Raw genomic sequence first — 27,245 nt, forward strand, 5'->3', positions numbered from 1 at the left:
ATACAGTGGAGGATGGGGGAGGGGTGGTATTTTGTTGTGGATAAATGTTTGCTTTATAGTTGAAACCCAGCCATACAGCCAAGTACAATAGAAGAAAAACATATACAATATTATCATTGTTTACTATGAAAAATAATCTTGACTGTGTTCCGTCACTTTAGTGATTCACATAACCCTGTCACACTGCACAGCTATGAAGAAGGATGGAACCTTTTCTCTTTTACAGATGAGGAATATGATGGTGTAACCTAGCACCCTGCAGCCTCCTGTTTGTCCAGTGAAAAAGCAGCAGAATATTAATGAGGTAATATGTGTTCTCAAAACACTGGCTGATAATGCCAATCCACACCCTTTAAGTAGGGGTACTGCTTGGCTAAGCATTGTAACAAATAGACATCATACAACATTTCAGATACCTATATAAACTGTATCACAGTGATTTTGAAATAAACACCTTACTGGATTAAACTGCATTTTGCATATCTGCCTGGAGTCCAGTTTTAAATCACATAACTGAGGCATTCATTACTTGCATATGTAAGAATGCCTGCAAAACATATACTATTGGTGAGATCCAAGAACAGGTTGAGGCTCGTCCTTTCTAACACTGGTTACACCATATCGTATGCCACTTATATCATGCAATGCTAACAATAAAAACCTTCATTTATAGCAATCCAGAGCTGAACAGACAATGTTGTATAATATACTAGGCATCAAACGATCCTTCTTATCCATCATAGCAATCAATACTATGCAAATAGCCCACCGTATGACATACAAACTAACAATGTATGTTTTAAAAGGTCATACCACAATCTGTCAGTTGGCCATCAACAAAAATAAACTATTTTGTATAATCTCTAGTATACATAGTGCTATGGCAAGATAACTAAAAATTTGTCAAACAAAAATATATAAGCCAGGACATAATATAACTCTAGAAGGCACAATCGTGTATGTGGACAACCTTTATTTTGTACCTGATCACATTATATCAAGATTACACATCAATCATTTCCTGTAGCAGTTTGGTATCTCAATGTTTAGTTTTTGTTTTGTTTTTTTGTTTTTTTTATAGATTAATGCATTGTGATCACAGAAACAAGTCAGGCATTTAAATACATATTAAGGAGTACATATATTTTCTATTTAGTATACAAATTATTTCATGGATATGAATTTTTTTTCTATTTTAAAAAAATATTTAACCCCCGCTCACATAGCAAGCATATCGAGAAAATCAATGCAACCCATCTGATTGCAAATAACAATATTGTTTCTTCTTTTTTATAGATAATCTTAAATCTATTCACATTTTGCAGAAAAAAAATATCTTGTTAAATAAATGTGATATATATATATATATCCATTTTTAAGGTGTAGACAAGAATGGTTCAAGTGACTGAATTTATTTTCGTAGAATTGTAAAGCATGGATTTATGCACTTGCACATTTTACCGTGATATTCCTCTTTTTTCTGGTTAAAGGTATTCCTGTTTTTAAGAAACTAACCTTCCTTTGCATGCTTTTGACTTGTCTAAGATTATTCTTAAAACACTGTTTAGACTTGGATAGTAACAGAACATTTTCATCAGCTTTATCCATTTGAAAGATGGAGATAGCCTTCTCTGGTAACAGTTTTTTTTTCTTTATCGGTGCAATAACCAATCACGGGGAGACAGACGTTTTGTATTTGGGTACAAAATATACAGTAGATGCCTCTGTAGATGAGGTTAATTTTGTTTGTGATAACATAACGTATCCCTTTGGCGATAGTGTCTGGTGTAATCCTAGAGGTCCAGATAGTAGATGATCTGAAAAATTATAACCTACAAAGAAATTCTTTCAACCATAATCAACTGGACACTCCTGAAATCACCTGCAGCTATGCCTATATAGATAATATTTGGAAGTTTAAAGTCTACCAAGGCACTTTTCATCATTGAATTACTGTCTTTACTAAAGTTTACACTGCAAGACCTACATTTTGCTCAGTGCTGTTTGTTCTTCAAGGACTTGTAAATAATCAGGTGTGCCTTGAAGTTTGGCTTTAAGTTCAAAGTATTCACTCTTTCTCTGTTCTACTACAATTTTACTGTGGTTCCCACCTATTAAAGACTTCTTGCATTTCTTATCTTGTAGCTTTTCTGGATAATGTATTTCAAAACCACTGACTCCTATGCTATTATATTCTTTTTTACTTTCTAAAAAATTCTGGATAAATAAATTGGAGTCTCTTCCTGGAAAAAACTCATCCAGTTCATCAATTGTGCTAAGTCTTTTTCTAGAATCCCCATGTGATAAATCTTTGTCAGTCAAACTCCTGAGGACCACCTTTTGTCCTTGGTGATCAGTAAATGGAAATCCCATTTCTGAGTCTTTTATGCCACACGTGTGACTCATTTGTTCTATGGTTTGTGGAAAAAATGTTTCTGCAGAGATACCATCCATTCTAAGGGCTTTCTGGTCATGCTTCCTTAGCTGGAGCTGCATAGAACTGCACTCCTGGTTCCCGATGCCTTCATGCTTTACTGTAGGTTTTTTGTTACGTCTCAGAACAAAAACAAGAAGGCAGAATGCAACAAAAACAGTTAATATGAGCACTACTAAAATACTAAGTATTAAAATTGACAAAGGTACGGGTCCACCTGGTGGACTTTTTATAGGACCTACAGGGGTTGTGAATATGATAGCAGGCATGGGACTGGTATACTGTGTAGGTGGCTTGTTTACCAGCTTGGGGCACAAAACCTCATTTTTCAGAGATCGTAGCTCAATGTTTGCAAACTGCACAGGTGTCTCACATTTGACCTCTTTCATAACAATGCCTTCGCTTAGCTTCTCCAGCCAGAGCTTCAAAGCTACCAAATCACACGTACAGTCCCATGGGTTTCCTTCCAGATCAATCTGTGTTAGAGATTTCAGCTGGTCAAGAACGCCACTTACAGGCAGGTACATGAAATGGTTATTCCTGATATTGAGTCTAGCCAGGGGCACTCCTGAAAATATATAAGCTGGCAAACTTCTCAAGAGATTGTTATTTAAATAAAGCAGCTGAAGGTTTGGCATTGATTCAAAGGTTCCCCCCAATATTTCCCTTATAACATTGTATTCCAGATAAAGGTACTGGAGGTTGTGCAAACCATTAAATATTTCAGGACTCAAACGTTCAATTTGGTTCCCATTAAGATAAAGCCTCCTTAGGTTTGTAAGGTTGCACAATACATTTCCTTGAATTGTAGTCAGTTGGTTGCTTCCTAAATGAAGCAGATCTAGACCTTCAAACTCAGCAAAGTCTGCCTGTTCCACCTGTTTGATATAATTCCCATTCACGTGCAGTTTCTTGGCATTAATAGGCTTAGGTACTAGTTCAGCCATTGACTCTAAATTTCTTTCCTGGCAATTAACACTCAATCCTAAATCAGAAGGATGTGTTTTACAAACACAAGGCGATGGGCAAGGAGTGAGAGGAGGTACCCTTGTTTGAAATGACACTATCTGGCTGAGATTGTGATTAGAAACAGATTTTCCAGACACTATACCAGAATTTTTAGAAGGATTGGTAGTTTTAGGGGGCTTAGTGGCTAATCGGTTCTGTGAGGTTTGACCAGTGTGCCCCCCAGGTGTGGTAAATGTTGTCTCCATGGATGGAGGCAATATCCTTACATCAAAATCACTTCCAGTTCCCATTGAGCATAATTCTTGTTTATTTGTCTCTTTTAATAACCTTCCATACAAGTCACTTGGTGTTTCACAAATAGCCTCTCCAATGTAGATATTATATGGCATGTTCTCCAACCAAGCTTTCAATGGCAGCAAATCACACGTACAATTCCAAGGATTATCTTCCAACTGCAGCTCCACCACCCTCCCAATATGCTCCAGAACACCTATATAGGGAATCTTCTGTATTCTGTTTCCTCTAATGTCCAAATGAGTCAATGAAGCAAACCTAAATATATTGTCAGGTAAAGCAGAAATCAGATTGTCATTTAAAATTAGAACTTTCAACTTGTGTAGTTTATTGAAGGCTCCCCGCTCAATATACTTGATTAAATTGTAGTCAGCCTGGAGATACTCCAAGTTCTCTATGCCCAGGAAAGTGTCAGCCCTCAGGACTTTTAATTCATTGTTGTTCAAATGCAACTGTTTTAATGCACTAAGCCCCTGGAAAGCTCCTCCCTCTATATTCTGCAGCTTGTTGTTGCCCAGCTGCAGCGACACGGCATGGGTGAAATTAAGGAACGTGTTGGGGTACAAAATAATCAAAAGATTGTTCTGAAAGTTCAGGTGGTAAAAATTAGACTGAGGGGGTTTCAGCTGGTTTGGTCGGTACACTGCCACCTTTTCACAGTTGACATATAGCACATTTTCTACTGACAGGCACGAGCAGACACTGCAGATCTCCAGGGTGAGTTCTGAGTCCGGGTTGGTGGAGGAGATTGGGGTGGAGAGGAACAGGAAAAGCCACACAAACATCTTCAGGCAGTGAAAAAAAGATCTCAGGCTGCTGATGTACATCATCTGAGCAAACAGAAAGAAATGGTCTTAATATCACTGACTTATTACATGTCATATAGCATGCACAGCACGAATATGGGACTCATTGCCTGTATTCATGTTTGCATCTGAGCGTGTGTGTGACTGTCTATGCAAATAAATACTAGCTGTCTACTTATTACACTATCACATACACAAACTTCCTTTTAAGACATGAGGCTATACGCTGTGTTTTAATCTCATACAACATTAGAAAAAATTAACCATGAATAATTTTTTAAGCACCGTCTCATATTCCACCTGGCCATGTAACTTGCACTAGGGACAGATGTATGTTTATGAGAGTGTAACAGTAATCTGCATCCAGGTATGAAAAATCTTATGATCAGTGCAACATTATCTTTATAGCAACCATGTTCTGCAAAACATCATACATTCTTGAGTGTATTGTGAATGAGATCATTTATGTATGTGTATTAACCAAATATGCTTAATTACACATACATACATGCAACCTAAAACATGTGTTTTAATACAATACATATACGACTTGAAGTACAAAATCCACATGATATGAAATACATTATGCAAAGCATCATATGTTGAATGGGTCTGTGTGCATACTGATGTGCACACAACAGTGTATTTACATGATATACAGAAATTAGCAAAATACCATGAAAATTATATATATATATATATATATATATATATATATATATATATATATATATATATATTTGCTTTCACTGTTCATAAAAGTAAATGGTCTATTGGTGCATCTCATGCATATTTTTCACCTGCATTACCTAGCTAAACTTTAAGCATAATCCCCCACAAAAATCTACATATGTGCATTTCAGCTGCCTAGCACTTTACAACACAGCAACCTGCTAAATGTCACTTCTCCATCCAGCAAACCAGCACTCTGTCACACTGTCACATATATCCCCATGCTGTCCCCACACGGCAGTACAGATAAGAGAGGTGGAAAGAGATTGCATGCAGAGACAGAAAGAAAGAGAGAAAGAGAGAAAGAAAGAAAGAGAGGATGATTAGCACAACATAGGTCAGTGTTAGACAGCAGTACCTATGATATCAGTGGCAAATGCCTGAGGTTTGTGATAGTACTGATTAGTACTGCAATGCTTTGCCGCAGCATGGTTTCTGCTCCTGCTGGGTGTTCTTGTCCTTAATCAGATATCTCCTCCAGAAGATGAACCTGGGCTAAGAAGTAGGGATCCCTTGGCACAGATCATTCATGCTAGAGGCTCTTCCTCTGCCAGTGTAATACAAGCCAGAAAAAAAAGGAATCTATTCCCTCTTAGCCTCTGCAGATCCTTAATTAGGAACAGGTAGCAGTGAATAAATGAAGTGGTACCCACAGAGCCAGATGATGCTAGAGAAAGCGAGGCTCTGGGGCAGGTCCAACTTGCTGTGTCGCTCTTGTGTCTGGGCTGTAAGAGGGAGTCCACAGTGTGATCGGAGGGCAGGGAATTACTGGAGAGGGTCGTATGAGCTGCATCAAACAGACTCCCAGTATGAATAAACCTCTCGCCTCCTAGTCAGCTGTGTTTCCATGGAATAATGTTTGCTGGTGGCGAATGTCAGGCTTAGGAAGAGGGTCTTTTTAGTCAGATAGCTGCTGGATGTGTCTGGTGGTTACAGGAGGGGGGAGGGAGTGGGAGATCATTTGCTGCCGATGGAGGACAGATCCCTTTTCCACCGATCAGTCACAAAGAGAATCCATGAAGTAACCCTTCAGCTTCTAGATACAGACTACCAATGCCATTTTCAAGCCATGGACCTAGAAACACAGCAATCACACACAACTGAGCACAGAATACATAAATATATATAAAAAAACATCACCTAACTATTTTGACATTTGTCTAACATGCTGCTAGCCTAAACAAGAGCAAAGTCATTTTAATGCTATTAGGTTTTCCAAAGCACCTTTCAGTTTTATTTTCCTAACAATGTATGATCATTTTTTTTTTATCTGCATCAATTCAGCAAAGGCAGATAATGAAATCATTAATTAGCATGCATGCATGACAAAACCACATGAAAATGCAGGATTTTGCCTGGCTGGGAAAATCTGACTTGCATCGATGGATGTCTCAAGCTTTAATGATGATGGGGTATAACTGTAAGATGTCAAGCTTTGTCATTCTATTAAATCAGCATAGCAAGTAAATAATAGGTGCCCTCCTTTTTTCTTTTTTTTTTTTTGGTCTGATGGCTTACCTTTAAAAATTGGATGCATGTAAGGAAATGGAAATGTTCTGCATTTTCTGATTGTCTCCAAGAGATCTGGACTTCGTTCTGTTCCTCACGCTCTCTCTGCTTCTCTATCACCCCCCCATCCTTTCCTTCTCCCTCCCCCCCCTCTCTTTTCTCTCTCTCCCTTTCTCCCTCACACACAGTATACACACACACACACATACACATACACACAGCAACAAAACCTCAACATGTATTAGTCGATGTCTTTCAATAAATAAGCACAGGCACACATGCAGCAACTGCAGTTAATTTTGGAATTCCAGTGGAAGGGTGAGTTTTAAGAGCAGGATTCGTATTGCCAAAGGAGAACTGCAATTCCCATCCACACAGATCTACTAGCACTAGATCAAGATAGAGTGCTCTGATCAATCATTATTGATGTTGTGCTGCTGTTGAGTTTATTGGGATCAAAAATTAGAGCTTGACTAGGACTACCCATACTGTGCTCGGCCAAAGAGGTGCTGGGGGAATCAGATTAGCTCTAGTAAACTAAGGGTAAAGAAGGGGGGGTAGATGTACTTTGGGTATCTTTTCTTTTTTTCGCTGTGATGTGTGGGTGCTTAGCTCTAACACCAAAGATATATAATGATGACTGCTATTTTGTACCATCCACTATGGCACATGCTTTATAATATGTGATCTGATCCAAGCAAAGACCAAAGAAATGGCACCTTAGCACTTGTGCTTATGGTATGGCTGTTAATGTAAAGGAATTGATGCAATATTTAGATGGTGGTCTGCCAGCTCTGCAACAAGCTTCTTTCACTCTGCATGCTAAAACTGTGCCACCACTGTGTGAGTACAGGCACCACGAAATTGGTGCACACATCTTTATTTTTTTTAAGGATAAACCAATTACTTCTATGCTACATCCTTTCCTTCAAGTGGGAAGATGATTAGGAAAATACATCTTATTGAAAATTTGCTTCCTGTGCAGCATAATTTGCTTGTTTTTTTCAGTGCAGTTTAATATATTTTTTTACGTATGTAGGGGATCAATATTCTGTGATTTCGTAACATAGCAACGTCTATTTTTAATTATTTTGTAGCTAAATTCGTTTTTTATTTACTGCGAAAAAAATATTTACTGTTTTCTGATCAATACCTCTTTCATCAGCAAGGACATACGTAATGCTACAATGTGTGAAGTACTGTAACCTATAGCAACCAATGGGCAATTATATTTCACTGTTTTCGTGACTCAAAACTGATGTTGAACTCTGGTTGCTATGGGTTACTAGGCAGTGCAGATCATTGTTGCTCCTAGCACAGCTTTAATAATTAAGCTTATGAATGTGCTATGTCTTTAATCAGATCAGTAAGTATTATTTCAAATCTTTTAATTGTGGGTTTTTATTCACTTTTGATTCATGATAGATCATCCTTACTCTTTTGCTGTAAAGAATAAAATAATAAGCTTTGCAGAAATTTTGCTTATTTTAAAAGAGTGCTGGCATGATTTTAGTCTTGAATGTACTGCCTGGTAGGTTTGCATTTATTCTCAATCACAAATAGACAAGCTTATTTAATAGGCGCTAAAACAAGGTAAGCAACTTATACTATCACCCAGTCAGATTTCAAATGTTTTTGTACTTTGCAGCAATCAGAAGAATGAAAGACAATTGATGATTGGTTGCTATGCATTTTTTGCAGTTTATACTGTGATTTTCAGTGAAATAACCTTGATTTCAGACAGAGAAAATGAAGCTCATTTTCTGGCCGATGAAGTGAGTGCAGGGGGAGCAGAAGACGTAAAGGCCAATAGTCAGGACGGCAGGTGGTGAACGGGTTAAGTGGCGATAAAGGTGAATTATGGGGGGGGGGGGGGTCATTTAAATGAGAGGACACCAGAAAGGAGTCTATTTTTGGGAGATGTTTTTAGATGGTTAAAAGAAAAAATAGTTAAAGAGGAAAAAGGATTTAACCTGCAGAAATCAAGGGCTTAATTAAAAAGAGTGCTGCAGAGATAATAGGTTAAAAAGGCTTAGGAAGGTTGAAGTGTTAAGACCATCAAGCAAAGGAATGAGGAAGGAGAGAAATGTGAACGAGTGAGGATTTAGCAGAGGATAAAATACAGTTCTGTCTTTTGCTGTCATACATTTCTGCAGAGCAGGGAGCAGGGTGACCCAGTCTATTGTAAAGTGGGGAAGGGTTAACTTCACTGCAGATGTATTGTGATCTTGTCTGTGTGCAAAATACTGAGGGATGCCTATGTGAGAAGGCACATCTCCTCCGAAGCAGCCAGCCACTGCTATGTTCTAATCAACATGCAGAGTACATGTAACTGCAAAGACTCCCTCCTTCAGACTGCTATACATAGAGATGACCCAGTCGTTCTTAGTTCATGCTAATTGTTGTCACGTCTCTTTCTTTTTATCCCTGAAAGCACATTTTGTTTTATACTGGCTCCCTCTGCAGCCTGCATTGTTGAAATGTACCTTTTTATGTGATTATATGAGAATCCCCTTGACAATTAAGGTTATCGTTTTGAAAACAAACATTTATTTAGTATGACCACTGTTTAGTGTATTCTGCACAACTATATTAAATGTATAAACTGTACTAGATAAAAAGGGGGGGGGGGTACAAATTGCCGTAACCCATAGCAACCTAATTTCAAGCGGTTTTAGACCCAAAAGCAAGCATTTATTTTGAAACAGCTTACTATTCTTAGATGTGATGGTCTTGTTAATTTTCTTTTATGGGCTTTCTTTGCTTTATTTTCATCTGGGGTGAAGCTAGGAAGACTGGCCATACATTATACAATTTTCTTACAATTTTCTGTGCATTTTTGTTTAGATTTAGGCTAGCCATACATTGAGCACAGGGCTGTTACTGTTTAAAATTTTCATGTTCAATTAATCATTTTTTTTTTAATCGATTAATCGACTAATTTTGATTAATTATACCACACATACATTTTTCGGATCACCACCATATGTAGTCCCCACTGTAATATCCACAGACATCTCCCCCACTGTAATATCCACAGACATCTCCCCCACTGTAATATCCACAGACATCTCCCCACTGTAATATCCACAGACATCTCCCCCACTGTAATATCCACAGACATCTCCCCACTGTAATATCCACAGACATCTCCCCACTGTAATATCCACAGACATCTCCCCCACTGTAATATCCACAGACATCTCCCCCACTGTAATATCCACAGACATCTCCCCACTGTAATATCCACAGACATCTCCCCACTGTAATATCCACAGACATCTCCCCACTGTAATATCCACAGACATCTCTCCACTGTAATATCCACAGACATCTCCCCACTGTAAAATCCACAAACATCTCCCCCACTGTAATATCCACAGACATCTCCCCCACTGTAATATCCACAGACATCTCCCCACTGTAATATCCACAGACATCTCCCTCACTGTAATATCCACAGACATCTCCCCACTGTAATATCCACAGACATCTCCCCCACTGTAATATGCACAGACATCTCCCCACTGTAATATCCACAGACATCTCCCCACTGTAATATCCACAAACATCTCCCCCACTGTAATATCCACAGACATATCCCCCACTGTAATATCCACAGACATCTCCCTCACTGTAATATCCACAGACATCTCCCCCACTGTAATATCCACAGGCATCTCCCCACTGTAATATCCACAATCTCCCCCACTCTAATATCCACAGACATCTCCCCACTCTAATATCCACAGACATCTCCCCACTGTAATAGCCACAGACATCTCCCCACTGTAATATCCACAGACATCTCCCCCACTGCAATATCCACAGACATCTCCCCACTGTAATATCCACAGACATCTCCCCCACTCTAATATCCACAGACATCTCCCCCACTGTAATAGCCACAGACATCTCACCCCACTGTGATACCCACAATCTCCCTCACTGTAATATCCACAGACATTTCCCCCACTGTAATATCCACAGACATCTCCCCACTGTAAAATCCACAGACATCTCACCCACTGTAATCCACAGACATCTCCCCACTGTACTATGGTCCACATCTCCCCCACTGTATAGGAAGATTAGTGCTTGCTTAGTCTTACCAGAGAAGCCGGCCGAATACGAGCAGTTGAGGCCAGGTGATGACGTCAGTACGCCGCTCTAGGCTCACCTAGGCCGCCGCCGGGTGGACCAAGATAGCCACCGCCCTGGGAGCTAGGCCAAAGCCACGACCTTTCCTATGGATGAGGCAGCAGCGCAGCTCAGCGGATCACGTTGTGTGCCGATCCACATATGGTGACCCGTTCAGATCACGGATCATTTACGATCCGTTGCACCACTAGTACCGATCAAAACAATTTTCAAAAAAATTTACGATTAATCGAGGAATTAATCTTTAATTTCCACAGCCCTAATTATGCAAATTTCTTATTTAATTTCCATTAGATTTGCCTTCAACTGTGTAGTAGAAGGGCGTGCCTGATTGCATACAAATTTTAAAGTGTTTAGGTGTAACCATATATTATATGGTGTCAGTAAATCTAAAGGAAAGTTGAAGAAGAAAATTGTATAATGTATAGCCTTAGGCCTTGTACACACGACCGTTTTCCTCTGCAAAATCCATCAAGAAAAATGCTGGCAGAGCATTTTTGCCGAGAAAAACCATTGTGTGTATGTTTTTCGTCGACAAAACTGTCGTGGATCTTGGCGAGAAAAAAGAGAACATGCTCTCTTTTTTCTCGTCGGTAGTCTCAATTTCCTCGTCGTGTTTCTTGTCGGACTGGTTTGCGACGAGAAACACGTTTGTGTGTATGATTAGAAACCCGCACATGCTCAGAATAAAGTATGAGACGGGAGCGCACCTTTGGTAAAAGTAGCGTTCGTAATGGAGATAGCACATTCGTCACGCTGTAACAGACTGAAAAGCGTGAATCGTCTCTCATCAAACTTTTACTAACACGCGGTAACAGGAGATTAGCAAAAGCAGGCCCAAGGGTGGCGCCAGTGGAATCGAACTTCCCCTTTATAGTGCCGTCGTACGTGGTGTACGTCAACGCATTTGAGAACAACGAGATTTTGTCTTGACAGTGTGTATGCAAGGAAAGCTTAACAAGATTCTCGTTAAGCCTGACAAGAACCTTGTCGAGGAAAACCTTTCTTTTACGATGAGATTCTTGGTCGTGTGTACGAGGCCTTAGACTGGCCATACATGTTCAACTTTCTTGTACAATTTTCTTTTAGATTTACCAAAAAACATATAATATGGGGTCACACTTGAACAACACTTTCAATTGTATTGAATTATGCAGACCCTTGCGCTACACAGTTGAAGGTAAGGCTGGCCATACATGATTACAATTTTTTTATACAATTCTCCTTTAGATTTACCAAAACCATGTAAGACCTGCCTGATTGCATACAAATTGAAAGTGTTTAGGTTTGACCTCATATTATATGGTGTTAAGACAAACCATTTACCAATGACATGGTTCTTTACAATGATCACCTTTTTTTATTCAAGTAAAACCTTTATCTCCCCCACCCCCAGAAAAACCTGTTGCTGTACCTGCTTGTGTAACTGCAATGTGAGCTGAAGTTTGGCTTTAAGTTGTTAGTGTAACGCTGTCCAGGTGCCTCTGTGCTCTTTCATCCATCCAGATTGGGGGCACTAATACTGGATGTGTGTTACTGGCCAAAACCCTAGATGAATGCAGCCACAGCAGTTAAAGTGATTTGTAAAGGTTTTTATTTTTTTTGTTTGTTTTATATACTTACCTCCTCTGTGCAAGGGTTTTGCACAGAGTGGCCCTGATCCTCCTTTTCTGGGGTGCCCCATGGCACTTCTGGCTCCTCCTCTTCTCGAGTGCCCCCAGAGAGCGGCTTTCCATGGGGGCACTCATGCGGGCACACTCATGAGTCCTGCTGCTGTGTTCATTGACACAGACAGCAGGACTCGGCCCCGCCTCCCGACTCCTGTGTCACTGGATTGGATTGACAGCAGCGGGACTCAATGGCTCCTGCTGCTATCAGTCTATCCAATGAGGACCTGAGACAGCGACTGGAGTTGCTGTGGTCGTCCACGTCGCTGGAACGATTGGGTTAAGGTAAGAAAAAGGGGGGCTGCTGCAGTACAAAAGATTTTTCACAGTAATGCATAGAATGAGTTACGGTGAAAAACCGTGAGGGTTTCAACCCCTTTAACTGCTTCAGCCCTAGAAGATGTTACCCCCTTCCAGACCAGAGCACTTTTTACAATTTGTCACTGCGTTGCTTTAACTGACAATTGCGCAGTCATGCGACACTGTACCCAAACAAAATTTGCGTATTTTTTCCCCACAAATAGAGCTTTCGTTTGGTGATATTTGATCACCACTGAGGTTTTTATTTTTTGCGCTATAAACAAAAGAACAGCGACAATTGTGAAAAAACACAATATCTTACTTTTTGCTATAAAAAATATGCCAATTAAAAAAAAAATGTTTTGTTAAAAAAATCGCAATAAGTGTATATTGATTGGTATGCGCACAAGTTATAGTGTCTATAGGGGATAGAATTATGTAATTTTCTTATGGCTGACAGATCGGACACTTTTGACACATTTTTGGGACCACTGACAATTTTACAGCAAAAAAATGCACTGATTACTGTTACTGGCAGGGAAGTGGTTAACACTAGGGGGCTATCAGGGGGTTAACCGTGTTCCCTCTCTGTGTTCTAACTGTTTGGGGATGGGACTTACGAGAGGAGATGAGAGATCGCTGTTCGTACATTGTTTAAACACACGATCAGTCATTTATCCCCTGAAAGAACTGGGATCTGTGTGTTTACACACACAGATTCCGGTTCTCGCTGTGTCACAAGCGATTGCAGGTGCCCTGGGGGCATCGTGCCCGCCGGGCACTCTCTTTGGCTCTGGGGGCATAAAGCAGAGGGTGCGCACGCCCCTAGTGGCCACAGGGCGAAACAACGTAACACAACCTCCGTTCAAGGACCTCGACTATGGGAACGCTTTACCAACTAATATCCGAATGGAAATTGATCACCTGGCCTTCAGAAAAAAACTAAAGACCCATCTGTTCTGAGGGTCAAACTGAAGGAAAATGGATGCCAAGCGCCTTGAGGCGATCAAGTTCGCATTTGTAGCGCTATATAAGTAATTCACTCACTCATAACGTTGTTTCGCCCAGCCGTGCATGCTGCCGCAGTAAAACTGGTCGGCAAGTTGTTAAAGCGGGAGTTCACCCATTTTTAAAAAAAATGTTTTTATCCCCTTAGCTTCCTGCTCGTTCGGTCTAGGGGAATCGGCTATTTGTAGTAAAATATGAGCAGTACTTACCCGTTTTCGAGCTGCATCTTCTTCCGTCGCTTCCGGGTATGGGTCTTCGGGAGCGGGCGTTCCTTCTTGAGTGACAGCCTTCCGAGAGGCTTCCGACGGTCGCATCCATCGCGTCACTCGTAGCCGAAAGAAGCCGAACGTCGGTGCGGCTCTATACTGCGCCTGCGCACCGACGTTCGGCTTCTTTCGGAAAATCGTGACGCGATGGATGCGACCGTCGGAAGCCTCTCGGAAGACTGTCAATCAAGAAGGAACGCCCATTCCCGAAGCCCATACCCGGAAGCGACGGAGAGGATGCATCTCGTAAACGGGTAAGTACTGCACATATTTTAAAATAAATAGCCGATTCCCCTAGTAAAAACGAGCAGGAAGCTAAGGGGAAAAAGTGCCCTCTAAGGGTGAACCCCCGCTTTAAGGATCGGTAAGCTGTAATATATTAAATTGTTGGTTTGGGTTTTAACCAGTTCCCGACCCCCGCATGTACATATACGTCCACAATATGGCACGTACAGGCACATGGGCGTACACGTACGTCCTCGCCTATTAGCGGGTGGGGGGTCCGATCGGGACCCCCCCCCCGCTACATGCGGAGGTCGGGTCCGCTCGGGGAGCGATCCGGGACCACGGCGCGGCTATTTGTTTATAGCCGCTCCGTCGCGATCGCTCCCCGGAGCTGAAGAACGGGGAGAGCCGTGTGTAAACACGGCTTCCCCGTCCTTCACTATGGCGGCGCATCGATCGCGTCATTCCCTTTATAGGGAAGACACGATCGATGACGTCATTCCTACAGCCACACCCCCAAACAGTTGTAAACACATACTAGGTGCACCCTAACTCCTACAGCGCCACCTGTGGTTAACTCCCAAACTGCAACTGTCATTTTCACAATAAAGAATGCAATTTAAATGCATTTTTTGCTGTGAAAATGACAATGGTCCCAAAAATGTGTCAAAATTGTCCGAAGTGTCCGCCATAATGTCGCAGTCACGAAAAAAATTGCTGATCGCCGCCATTAGTAGTAAAAAAAAATAAAAAAATAAAAATGCAATAAAACTATCCCCTATTTTGTAAACACTATAAATTTTGCGCAAACCAATCGATAAACGCTTATTGCGATTTTTTTTACTAAAAATAGGTAGAAGAATACATATCGGCCTAAACTGAGGAAAAAAAATGTTTTTATATATGTTTTTGGGGGATATTTATTACAGCAAAAAGTAAAAAATATTGCTTTTTTTTTCAAAATTGTCGCTCTATTTTTGTTTATAGCGCAAAAACTAAAAACCGCAGATGCGATCAAATACCACCAAAAGAAAGCTCTATTTGTGGGGAAAAAAGGACGCCAATTTTGTTTGGGAGCCACGTCGCACGACCGCGCAATTGTCTGTTAAAGCGACGCAGTCCCGAACTGTAAAAACACCTTGGGTCTTTAGGCTGCATATTGGTCCGGGGCTTAAGTGGTTAATACCACTTTTAATTTTACCAAGTCATTTAAAAAATGGCAAATTTTGTTTGATATTTATTATTTTACTTTGGGCAGCCAACCTAAGATAAAATGGTTGGGTCTTACCACCCAGACTTTCAATAATCTGGTCTTATGCAGACACAAACACATTAACTCTTTGCAGAGCTTCTTTTCTTCCATTATGTAACTAAAGCAAACATGAACATCTCATATGAACTTTAACATTAAGTTAACCTTGTGCCAATCGTGTAATGCATATATGAGACAGTAGAAAAGGTTGGCTTTAACCCTTTTGCTGCCAGAGATGATTTTTGCACTTTTTACACAAGTTTAAAAAAAAATTAGGCCTGTAGATTACACAAAACCCCAAACATATATTTTCTGAAAGCAGACACCCTAGAGAATAAAATAGCTGTAATTTTTTATGTCACATGATATTACCGTAAGGATCTAGGAAACACAATATTTCTGTAAAAAACATACTAACATGAATTTTAGGGCAAACAAACCCAATAAATTACCCACATTTTTAATAAAATATAAAACATGAGCTTGTGCCGAGTAACTAGATACTCAACATGCCATACCTTAAATTGTTTGTGCACCCGTGAAATGGCGTTAAACTTCAGTACTCTATATTTTCTATAGGCGATGCTTCAGATGCCCTCTATAGGTATCAGTTTAGCGTTACGGAGAAGTTCTTGTGTTAGAATTATTGCTCTCACTCCGCCGTGCACAGTGGTATGTAACATGTGTATCGCAATCAACGTTTTCACATGTAGGCGCCCCAACATATGAGTTTATGTTCGTGCGTGTGTATATGTGTGGGGGCTTTAAAAAAATTCTGGGGGGGGGTAATATTTGTCGTTAGTGTAAAAATTTTTTTTTCAAAAAAAAGAAAATAATGTTTTTTTACTTAACTTGTTTAGTCCCCTATGTGATTTTTTTTTGCTGACAGGTTCTTTTTATTGAGACATGCAGGGTCTAAAAGACTTCAAAACCAGGTACACGGTCCCCCCCCCCCCCCAAAGATGCCAAATGTGGCAGCAGAGGGGGAGGCAGACAATCGGAGCTTCCCCTTTAAGGTAATTTCAAAATTCTTCTAAAATAAAAAATATGTAGTTTTCATGAAAAAAATAAAATACCTGGTGATTTTTGCTTCTGTACACAAGCCAGTGGAGGCTACATGTGGCTGTTTTCACACATATAATAAATGCATGGTCCTCTGTTGTCACCATCAGAAAATCTGAGAAATGCAATGCAGTCACAATGTCGATAAAGTGTCTGCCAAGAGTCTGTGGGAGATTAGCATAACTGAGATGCAACATTTTTTTTTTTTTTTTATGATACACAGTACTTTAGCAAGTATCATTCAATTAGGGCCTATTTACCCTATGTGTAGTGACTAGAGTATTTCTTAACCTGAGAAATGCAGTTGCTTTCTACTGTATGTGCCTTGTTCACACCGCAGTTTGCTGCAGTGTGGAGACTTGAAGGGAGTTACACTCTCAATTAGGTTAGTAAGAATAACAGGAAATTGTGTAATGCACTAAAACAGTACATCACATCTTCCCCCTTACAGCTTGGCAAAATGGACTCACTCCACGAACTAAAATAAACCACTTCATCATGCAGCTAGTGTGAACGGGCCCTTTGGGTTTACATTTACAAAAAATCAGTGATGGACATGTTATATTATGGGATGACTGTGTAGATTTTTTTTTCTCATTTATTAACATTTTTCATTATTCAGTCCTGCTTTTAGTCACTTCAACCGCGGAAGGTTTTACCCCTTTAATGATCAGAGCATTTTTTTGTGATTCGGCACTGCCTCGCTTTAACTGACAATTGCGCGGTCATGCAATGCTATACCCAAACAAAACAACATTTTTCCCACAAATAGAGCTTTTTTTTTGTGATATTTTATCAGCTCTGCGTTTTTTTTGCGCTATAAACAAAAAAGAGCGACAATTTGGAAAAAGAAAACTATATTTTTTAATTTTTGCTATAATAAATATCCCACGTTTTTTTTTTTTTTTAAACACATTTCTTCATCAGTTTAGGCTGATATGTGGCCAGATTCATGTAGATTTGTGGCGGCGTATCGTATCCCGTTTACGTTACGCCACCGCAAGTTTCCAGCGTAAGTGCTTGATTCACAAAGCACTTGCGTGTAAACTTTCGTTGGCGTAGCGTAAAGCCGTCCGGCGCAAGCCCGCCTAATTCAAATGGGGCGTGTACCATTTAAATTAGGCGCGTTCCCGCACCGAACGTTCCGCGCATGCTCCGTTTGGAAATTTCCCGCCGTGCTTTGCGCGAAATTACGGCGCCCCAACGTGTTTTTTGAACGGCGACGTGCGTAACGTACTTTCGTATTCCCGGACGTCTTACACAAAAAAAAAAAAAATTAATTTGACGCAGGAACGACGGCCATACTTTAACATGGATGGTGTAATTTTACACCATCTAAATAGCACACTTAACTTTACGACGGGAAAAACCGACGCAAGAGAATGCGACTAACGTGCGTACCTTCGTGGATCGCAGTAAACAGCTAATTTGCATACCCGACGCTGGAAAACGATGCAAACTCCACCCAGCGGCCGCCAGAGAATTACACCTACGATCTGAAGGCGTACAAAGCCGTACGCCTGTCGGATCTATGCCAAAAGCCGTCGTATCTTGGTTTGAGGATTCCAAATCAAGATACGACGCAGCAAATTTGAAAATACGCCGGCATATTTCTGCTGTGAATCTGGCCCTTAGTGCCTACAAAATAGGGTATAGATTTATGGCATTTTTATTATTTGTTTTACTTGTAATGGCAGTGATCTGCGATTTTTGGTGGACAGATCGGACACTTTTGACACTTTTTGGGACCGGTGACATTTATACAGCGATCAGAGCTAAAAATAGCCACTGATTACTGTGTCGCTGGCATGGAAGGGGTTAACACTAGGGGGCGCTCAAGGGGTTAACTGTGTTTCTTATGAGTGTTTTAACTGTGAGGGGGATGGGCTTACTGGGACATGACAGAGAATACAGTTCCGGACCACTGGGAACAGTAGATCCCTGTCATGTCACCTGTCAGAACGAGGAAATGCCTTGTTTACAATGGACACTTGTTTTCTGGTGACAACTGTCCAAGAGGGGATCTCCCTTACCTTGTAAAAAAAATCCCCTCACTTACTGTCATGTCTACTGCATCAGAAAATATTTTCAGTGTTTGCAAGCTTAACCACTTCACCCCCGGACCATTAGGCTGCCTAAAGACCAGAGGATTTTTTTGCGATTCGGCCCCTGCGCTGCTTTAACTTGTAAATGTCATGCAATGTTGTACCCAAACAAAATTTGCGTTCTTTTTTTTCCCCACAAATAGAGCTTTATTTTGATGGTATTTGATTGCCTCTGCGATTTTTTAATTTTTGCGATATAAATGGAAAAAAAAAAAAAATTATTATATTTTCGACTTTTTGTTATAAGAAAAACCCAATAAACTAAATTCTAGTCATACATTTAGGCCAAAATGTATTCAGTCACACAGCCACAAGTCAATAAGTAGATATGTGCATTCCCGTTCGTACGAATGTTATTTTCGTACGGAAAAGTTCATTTTCGTACCCGTAGAATAATGTGTACATACGAAAAAATTAAAGCACCAAAATACGAAAACGACAGGATTACGAATAAGCCGCATAACGAACAACCGCAAATACGAACGAACGATCCAACGAAAATATGACAAAACGAAAACGGCAAAAGAACGAAAATGACATCTACTGTATAACAAAAGATTTGCATTCTGTATTTTGTTTGAATCCCTTCTCTGTTTGCACCCTCAGTCGCATGCTCACCCGACATCCACAACAAAAGACCTGCACTCTGTATCTTGTTTGAATCCTTTTTCTGTTCGTATCCTCAGTCGTATGTTCACATGTCATCTATAACAAAAGACCCGCACTCTGCATTTTGAATTCCTCTTCTCTGTTCGTATTTTGGATTCAACGGAATGCAAATCTTTTGCCACAGATGCCACACGAACACACGACCGAAAACACCAAAAGAAAAATGACCCAAAACACAGAATGCAAATCCCTTGCCATAGATGTCATTTTCGTTTTTTTGAATGGGCAGTGAGTGTAGTTAGTGAAGCAGCTTCTCTTTTGTGCTGAGTAGTACAGTAAAGCCAAATAAAAATTTCTGTGGATTTTCATCTGAAGGGAGATCAGTTGGCCAGACTTTTGAACCCAAAAATGGAGTTTAAAAATGAACAAATTTTCTGAGAACGAACGGAAAACGATCGTTTTTATGTTTGTTGTTAAAAAAGTCTGACCAAGTGTATGGGGCTTAACAATAGTTAATATGGATGAGCCGCGTGTTGAAAGTGCCGCGAATCCCGCGAAATATTTACGAAAGTACAAAATTACGAAAATCCTTTCTCTGTTCGCACCCTCAGCCGCATGTCCACACGACATCCACAACAAATTGTCACAGATGTCACATGAACACACGACTGAAAACACGAACAGAAAAAGGAATGCAAATTGACGAAAATTCAAGAAAATTATTGTCTAACAAGTAACGAACATGAATTAAACAGAATAACGAACCATCCCGCATGTACGAAAATAAAACGGTAACGAAAATACGAAACGATCGGAATACGAAAAAATCTCGTCGTACGAAAAATGAATGGGAACGAACAGGAAAACGGACATCTTTAGAAAAACGAACAGAAACGAACCTACGGAACGATACGAAACGGAACAAAAAAAAAACGAAAAAAAATTCTGTGCACATGTTTATCAATAAGCGTATATTTATTGGTTTGCACAAAAGTTATAGCGTCTTCAAAACTAGGGTACATTTTCTGGAATTTACACAGCTTTCGTTTATGACTGCCATCTCATTTCTTGAGGTGCTAACATGGCAGGGCAGTACAACCCCCCCCCCCCAAAAAAAAAAAATGACCCCATTTTGGAAAGTAGACACCCCAAGGAAATTGTTGATATTGCTCACACGTGGCACTGTCCTTGGATTTTATGCACAACATTTAGAAGCTTATGTCACACATCCCACTCTTCTAACCACTTGAAGACAAAGCCCTTTCTGACACTTTTTGTTTACATGAAAAAAAAAAAAAAAATACAAGAAAATGACGTTGAACCCCCAAACATTATATATTTTTTAAAGCAAAGGACCTAAAGATTAAAATGGTGGGTGTTGCATTTTTTTATTTTTTTTTTATTTTAATAAACTAAAACACACTATATTACCCAAATGTTTGATGAAATAAAAAAGATGATCTTAGGCAGAGTACATGGATAGGATACCAAACACAAAAATTACACACAAAATTGTGCACAAATGTGCAGTGGAGACAAACTACATACAAGTCTTTACAGGTTACCACTTTAGATTTACAGAGTAGGTCTACTGCTAAAATGACTGCCCTCGATCTGACCTTTGTGGTGATACCTCACATGCATGGTGCAATTTCTGTTTACATATGAGGCTAGACAGATGCTTGCGTTTGCCTTTGCATGAGAGCAGAGGGGGACAGGGGTGTTTTTTTAAATAATTATTTAATTTGCTTTTTTATTTTATTTTTAAACTGTTTCTTCCATTTTTTTTTTTATAATTTTCATTGTTATCTCAGGGAATGAAAATATTCCCTATGATAGCGATAGGTAATGACAGGTACTCTTTTTTTTATATGGGGTCTATTAGACCCTAGATCTCTCCTCTGCCCTCAAAGCATCTGACCACACCAAGATCGGTGTGATAAAATGCTTTCCCAAATTCCCACTGGCGCTGTTTATATCCGGCGAAATCTAAGTCAAATGCTCGTAGCTTCCGGTTTCTTAGGTCATAGAGATGATTGGAGCCATTCTGGTCTCTGATCAGCTCTATGGTCAGCTGGCGGAACCACCAGCTGCATTCTCAGGTTCCCTGTTGGGACAGGAGAGCCAAAGAAAACCATGGAAAACGGTGGGGGGGGGGCATTCCCTTCCACTGCTTGTAAAAGTAGCCTAGAGGCTAATTAGCTGCTAGGATTGCTTTTACATGAAAGCTGACCAATGGCTGAAAAGAATGATACCAAGATGATGCCTAAACCCACAGGCATCATTCTGGTATAACCACTCAAAATCCAGCAACATACCAGTACGTTGCTGGTCCTTGTTGGGCATATAGTGTAATCTTTTTTTTATGCAGCCTGTTGGCTGAACAAATTATTAGAGCATTATTAGAATCACTGCTCCTGAAATAAAGCAGTTTTTAAAACTTTTTTGCATTGATACATGTCCCCTGCAGCAGGACTCGGGTCCCCAAACAATTTTTATGGCAATAATTTGCATATTAACCTTTAAAGTTAGCACTTTTTATTTTTCATGTTCGTGTCCCATAGACTTTAAAGCAGAGTTCCACCCAAAAATTTAACTTTCGCTTTTCGAAACCCCCTTCCCCACTCCGGTGTCACGTTGGGCACCTTTCAGGGGGGAGGGGTGTGCAGATACCCGTCTAAGAAAGGTATTTGCGCCCACTTCTGGGCATAGACTCCCGTGGGAGTCGTGCCACTTCCCCCCCGCTGTCTCCTGAAAAACACACTGGTCCCAGGAGAAAGCTGGAACCAGTAAGGGCACGCCGTGCTACTCGCGCGTGCACAGTAGGGAACTCGGCAGTGAAGCCGCAACTCTTCACTTCCTGATTCCCTCACCGAGGATGGCGGCGGGGGAAGCCGAGAGAAGAGCGATTGCTCGGCCTCGGCTGCCAACATCGCGGGCACGCTGGACAGGTAAGTGTCCAGTTTTTTAAAAGTCAGCAGCTGCAGTATTTGTAGCTGCTGGCTTTTTATTTAAAAAAAAGGTGGACCTCCGCTTTAACAGTGTTTGCGTGTTCGAACACATTTTTTGCCTGTTCGCATGTTCTACTGCGAACCAAACCGGGGGGTGTTCGGCTCATCCCTAATCACATTCAGGACTGCCCTAACCATTAGTTCAAGCAGGCACAAAACCCACAGCATGGATTAGGCAAATAGCTTTGTTAGATGGCATTGGCAAGGTGAAAATTCCATTGAAAGAAGCTGTGATGGTAGACAGAAGGATAGAGGGAGTCTTGCTGTGGTGGGGTCAATGTCCTTAGAGGCCATGCTCCAGCCCATCTCCTTTTAAATAAACTTCACCTTGTCCATTACTTTACAAAGCATAAGAGGTACTCTCAACACTTACTAATTCCTTAGATGGATTTAACATTTTACTCCATCGCCATGCTTCCCTACAGCCAAGAGTCACTTTCCTTTTGGTCCATGGGCTCTTTCAAGACACAGGTGCAAAAATTGTAATTCACATTTGTTTTCAGCACTCTGTGTCAGAAATTACTGCACCAGGCTCCCTGAGCCAAAAAGTAATATACTACAGTTTGGTTCAGGTTTAAATAAATCTATTGTTGTAATAAAGCATGGTTAATTGGACCACATCATCCTACTAAAATTAGTACCAGGCCACAAAACCATCATCACTTCAGGCAAGTGTGATATCTTCCATTGTATTAGTCTGTTTCTAACCTAAAAAAGCACCCTCTCTCTATGTTAAGATAAATGCTTATCACTTCCTAGCCCCCAGCTGTTTCCCACTGTGATTCATCAAGATTAACCACTTCCCGTCCATTTACGTCCTGCAGGATAACAGCCGCCGTGCGCCCGGGGGGGCTTGCATCGCGGCGATCGGTGATGCGGTGTGTCAGTCTGACACATCGCTACACTGATCTCCAAAATAAAGCTCTATTTGTGGGAACAAAATTATAAAAATTCTGTTTGGGTACAGTGTAGCATGACCGCGCAATTGTCATTTAAACAGCGACAGCGCAGAAAGTTGAAAATTGGCTTGGGCAGGAAGGGGCATAAGTGCCTGGTATGGAAGTGGTTAAGCAATTCAGAATATATTGTCCCATAGTCTAAATACAGCCAAATACAGTACCATAATGAAGGTCAAGCTTAGCATACTAAGGACCAGGCTGAGGCATTGTCTCATATGCTACACAGATTAATGGATAAGCTTATCATATGGAACATGTTACGCCCATATTCAGGGTGTAACATGCTCAAGCTCCTGCCCCCCCCCTCCCCCTGAGCCTCTTCCCCTGTGTCAGTGGGCAGAGTGTGAATGAATGATGCGGGTCTACTGGCACAGCCACATCATTTATTCACAGTAATCTGTGAATGAGTAAACTACAGGCTTCATGTTACACCACAGCCAGTGCTTGGACAAGGCCATTTGGTGCCCAGGGCGATGATGGAAAACTGCGCCTCCTGTTTTTAAGAAAGAATCACTTCGCGATTGGGGTGCCATTATCCCCAACCCCTCTTATTACAAATCTTCTTCCCCTACCAGCACAAATCCTCCTCCCTCCAATACCCCCATGGCAGCCAACAGGGGGTACCACTGGGCCCCAGCACACAGGGGGGCATGGAATGCAAGTGGGATCGAAGCGGCGTGACGGGGGGCAATTACAGAGGAGGGAGGGGACAAATACAGGGGAGTCAAAACATAAGGGAGAGATAGGGGCGTCAGGCAGCTGCTGGTGCGGAAGTTTTTAATAAAATAAATGTTTAAAAACAATCCACTCACTCTTCATGTCAATCTGAGTTCTGCTGACAGGGGGGGTGGGGCTGACACAGAGAGAGGGGGGTGCTGACACAGAGAGAGGGGGGTGCTGACACAGAGAGAGGGGGATGCTGACACAGAGGGAGGGGGATGCTGACACAGAGGGAGGGGGTGCTGACACAGAGAGAGGGGGTGCTGACACAGAGGGAGGGGGTGCTGTCACACAGAGAGAGGGGGATGCTGACACCGAGATACAGGGGTGCTGACACAGAGAGAGGGGGGTGCTGACACAGAGAGAGGGGGATGCTAACACAGAGAGAGGGGGTGCTGACACAGAGAGAGGGGGATGCTGACACAGAGAGAGGGGGATGCTGACACAGAGAGAGGGGGTGCTGACACAGAGAGAGGGGGTGCTGACACAGAGAGATACCTCAGGACAGGAGACACACAGCGCACGCCAGGTAGCGAGACGGGACTCCGGGATCAAGCGGAAGCCTCAATCACCCACAGTCCAGCGCCGCCGGGCCAATCACAGACCCTCATGTTCGCCGCCCGCCCATGACCGGTCCGTTCGGCCAATCACAGGGCGCCCGCTGCCCATCGCTGGGCTCAGAGCGCAACAGTTTTCCAGTAGTGTGTGACAGTGAGTGATGGTGGGCGCGGGATGCCAGAGATCTGTCTGCCCCACGCTATACCACTGGTCACAGCAAAGTTGGACTGCCGGTATGTGCCCAGGTCTCAGGCGGGTGAAAACCCGGGCACATGTGTCAAAAGCGGACAGGTGGCAACCCTACTATGACACACACAACAAGTGTACTGGTCTGTGTGTCAGAACTACGCCCCCCTCCTATGCAAAATGGTAGTGCCCAGGGCACTCTCCCCATCCGCCCCTGCCTTGTACCGGCCCTGACCACAGCAGATGTCTTTGTATTTCTCAATGGACTATGAGTGTACTGATCAGCACTTGTAGTCCATTCACTTTTTGTCCAGCTTTCTAACTAAAAGTGTTACTAAATCCAGGACCCTGTATTTACTATATCTGCTCTCCCACAGTACACAGAACATGGAAATGAAATTGTTTTAGTAAATATAAATGACTAAATACCTTTTCTCATCAGCAGTTTGAGCAGTCTTAACTTTCTAGAAATATGTGGTTAAAGCTTGTAGGAGGAGTTTTCATTCTCCCATGGTTGTTCTACGAGGATCCAGGACCCCTGGCCCTCTGTCTGGACAGCGCTGATTGGCCCTGTGATAATCACATGCACTCTCCCTGGATATATAAATCTCCATAAGTACACACCAAACTGAGCATGTGCAGCTTGTCCCCTAGCCTTTGTACTATACAGAGACAGGATTAAACATAATTTTTACACAATACAGAGGATTAACCTCCTAGGTTCCACAGTGAATATAACAAGCATGTCTTACTGCATATACACACAAATTTTTACTAATTTAGATTTAGTAACACTTGAAAGCCTGTATAGAGGTACTGGCAGAAAGCTGGATGAAGAGTGCACAGGAGGCTCACACTGTACCCACAAACAATACTTTTTAGACTCACATGTTTTCTGTACAAATTTTCACAATTATTATTTTTTCCTAAAGGTGAACCTAGCTGTTAAAGATGATACTTGCACATATATGTATGTATATGTTCTATTGAGAATTGCCATATGCCCCACCTGTTGAAATATTGTAATATCCAATGTGTCGTGCTGGTCAGCTTTATGTTGACATGCTAGGTTTTATACCTCAACCACTAAGAGGGCCACCTTACATTTTTTTCTGTCTGCCATAAAATGCAGTGCATGCTATACTCTCTCCTAGTGGTTAGTGATAAAGAGGGCGCTGTACAGTGGTTAAATATAAGAACTCATGATTATTTAAAAAAAAAAAAATATATATATATATATATATATATATATATAAACAAATCACAGATTCCACCTCAAGTGAATCAGGTGTAGTGTTACACAATTAGTGATATTAGATCTATAAAATAGATCAATAGAAATACATTTATATAATAAATGTCCAATAATCAAAAAAACATATATATAAAGTAGAAGAGATCCCAAATGAAGTGATTAAGGGCCAGATCCACAAAAGGGATACGACGGCGTATCTACTGATACGCCGTCGTATCCCTGCTTCTATCTTTGGAACTGATCCACAGAATCAGTTTCCAATAGATAGGCCGAAGATCCAACATGTGTAAGGGACTTACACTGTCGGATCTTAGGATGCAGTACCGCATCCGCCGCTGGGGGCATTTCGAGTCGAAATGCCGCTTCGGGTATGCAAATTAGCACTTACGGAGATCCACAAAGCTTTTACGCTTCGTTTTTACTCCGTAAGTATTAGTTTGCAATCGTAAAATTAGGGCTGCTTTTAAAGGCCTAAACTGTTTAGGCCTTGTAAAAGTAGACCCTTCTATCCCGCGTCGCCGTCTTTTTTTTTTCAATTTTGTTTTTTCCGCCGCAAATCGTATTTTTTTTTTACGCCCGTCGCGATTCTCAAAACCCGGCGCAGCGTAAAACCGCGCAAAGCACGTCGGGAAAATGACGTCGTGAGCATGCGCAGTACGGCCGGCGCGGGAGCGCGCCTAATTTAAATGGGACTCGCCCCATTTGAATAGGAACGCCTTGCGCCGGCCGGATTTAAGTTACACAGCCGAAAATTTCTAGGTAAGTGCTTTGTGGATCGGGCACTTAGGTAGAAATTTTCCGGCAGTGTAACTTAAATGGGAATATTTAAGTTACGGCGGCTGGCTGTGGATCTGGCCCTAAATTCCAAAGTCCATTCACCAACAAAATGTGGATTTTTTCTGTAATACAACCAATTAGCCAGGAAGTGCAAACTTGTTCCTTCACCACACGCTAGGATACGACACCCAAAAGTGCACAGAAGGGGAATGTGCTTACCCGATTCAATGGATCTTTTTGATTAGTAAAAGATCACAAGCGCTTAGCAGGAGCGTGCCTGCACACTTTGCCATAGACAGGAGATGTGGGTTAATGACTCAAAGCCTCCGTTTCAGAGATGGAACATGGAACAAAACACCCAAACTTCCATAGTGCAAACC

The 27,245-nt window shown here is 41.4% G+C and overlaps 1 protein-coding gene across 2 annotated transcripts; it reads right to left on the reverse strand.

The window, feature by feature from the left end:
- Positions 1–956: 956 nt before the first annotated feature.
- SLITRK4 (SLIT and NTRK like family member 4) lies at positions 957–6,872 on the reverse strand. Of its 2 annotated transcripts, XM_040323789.1 has the most exons (3): positions 6,754–6,872; positions 5,594–6,310; positions 957–4,527 (listed from the first exon to the last, which is right to left on the reverse strand). In XM_040323789.1, exon 3 carries the CDS (start codon positions 4,525–4,527, stop codon positions 1,984–1,986), a length of 2,544 nt encoding a protein of 847 aa, XP_040179723.1. In that variant the 5' UTR covers positions 5,594–6,310; positions 6,754–6,872; the 3' UTR covers positions 957–1,983. The 2 variants fall into 2 exon arrangements, with proteins under 2 accessions (XP_040179723.1, XP_040179724.1); XM_040323790.1 differs by lacking the exon at positions 5,594–6,310.
- Between the last annotated feature and the right edge of the window lie 20,373 nt (positions 6,873–27,245).

Source organism: Rana temporaria, chromosome 9, assembly GCF_905171775.1.
Source record: "Rana temporaria chromosome 9, aRanTem1.1, whole genome shotgun sequence".
In the NCBI taxonomy this organism is placed as follows: Eukaryota; Metazoa; Chordata; class Amphibia; order Anura; family Ranidae; genus Rana; species Rana temporaria.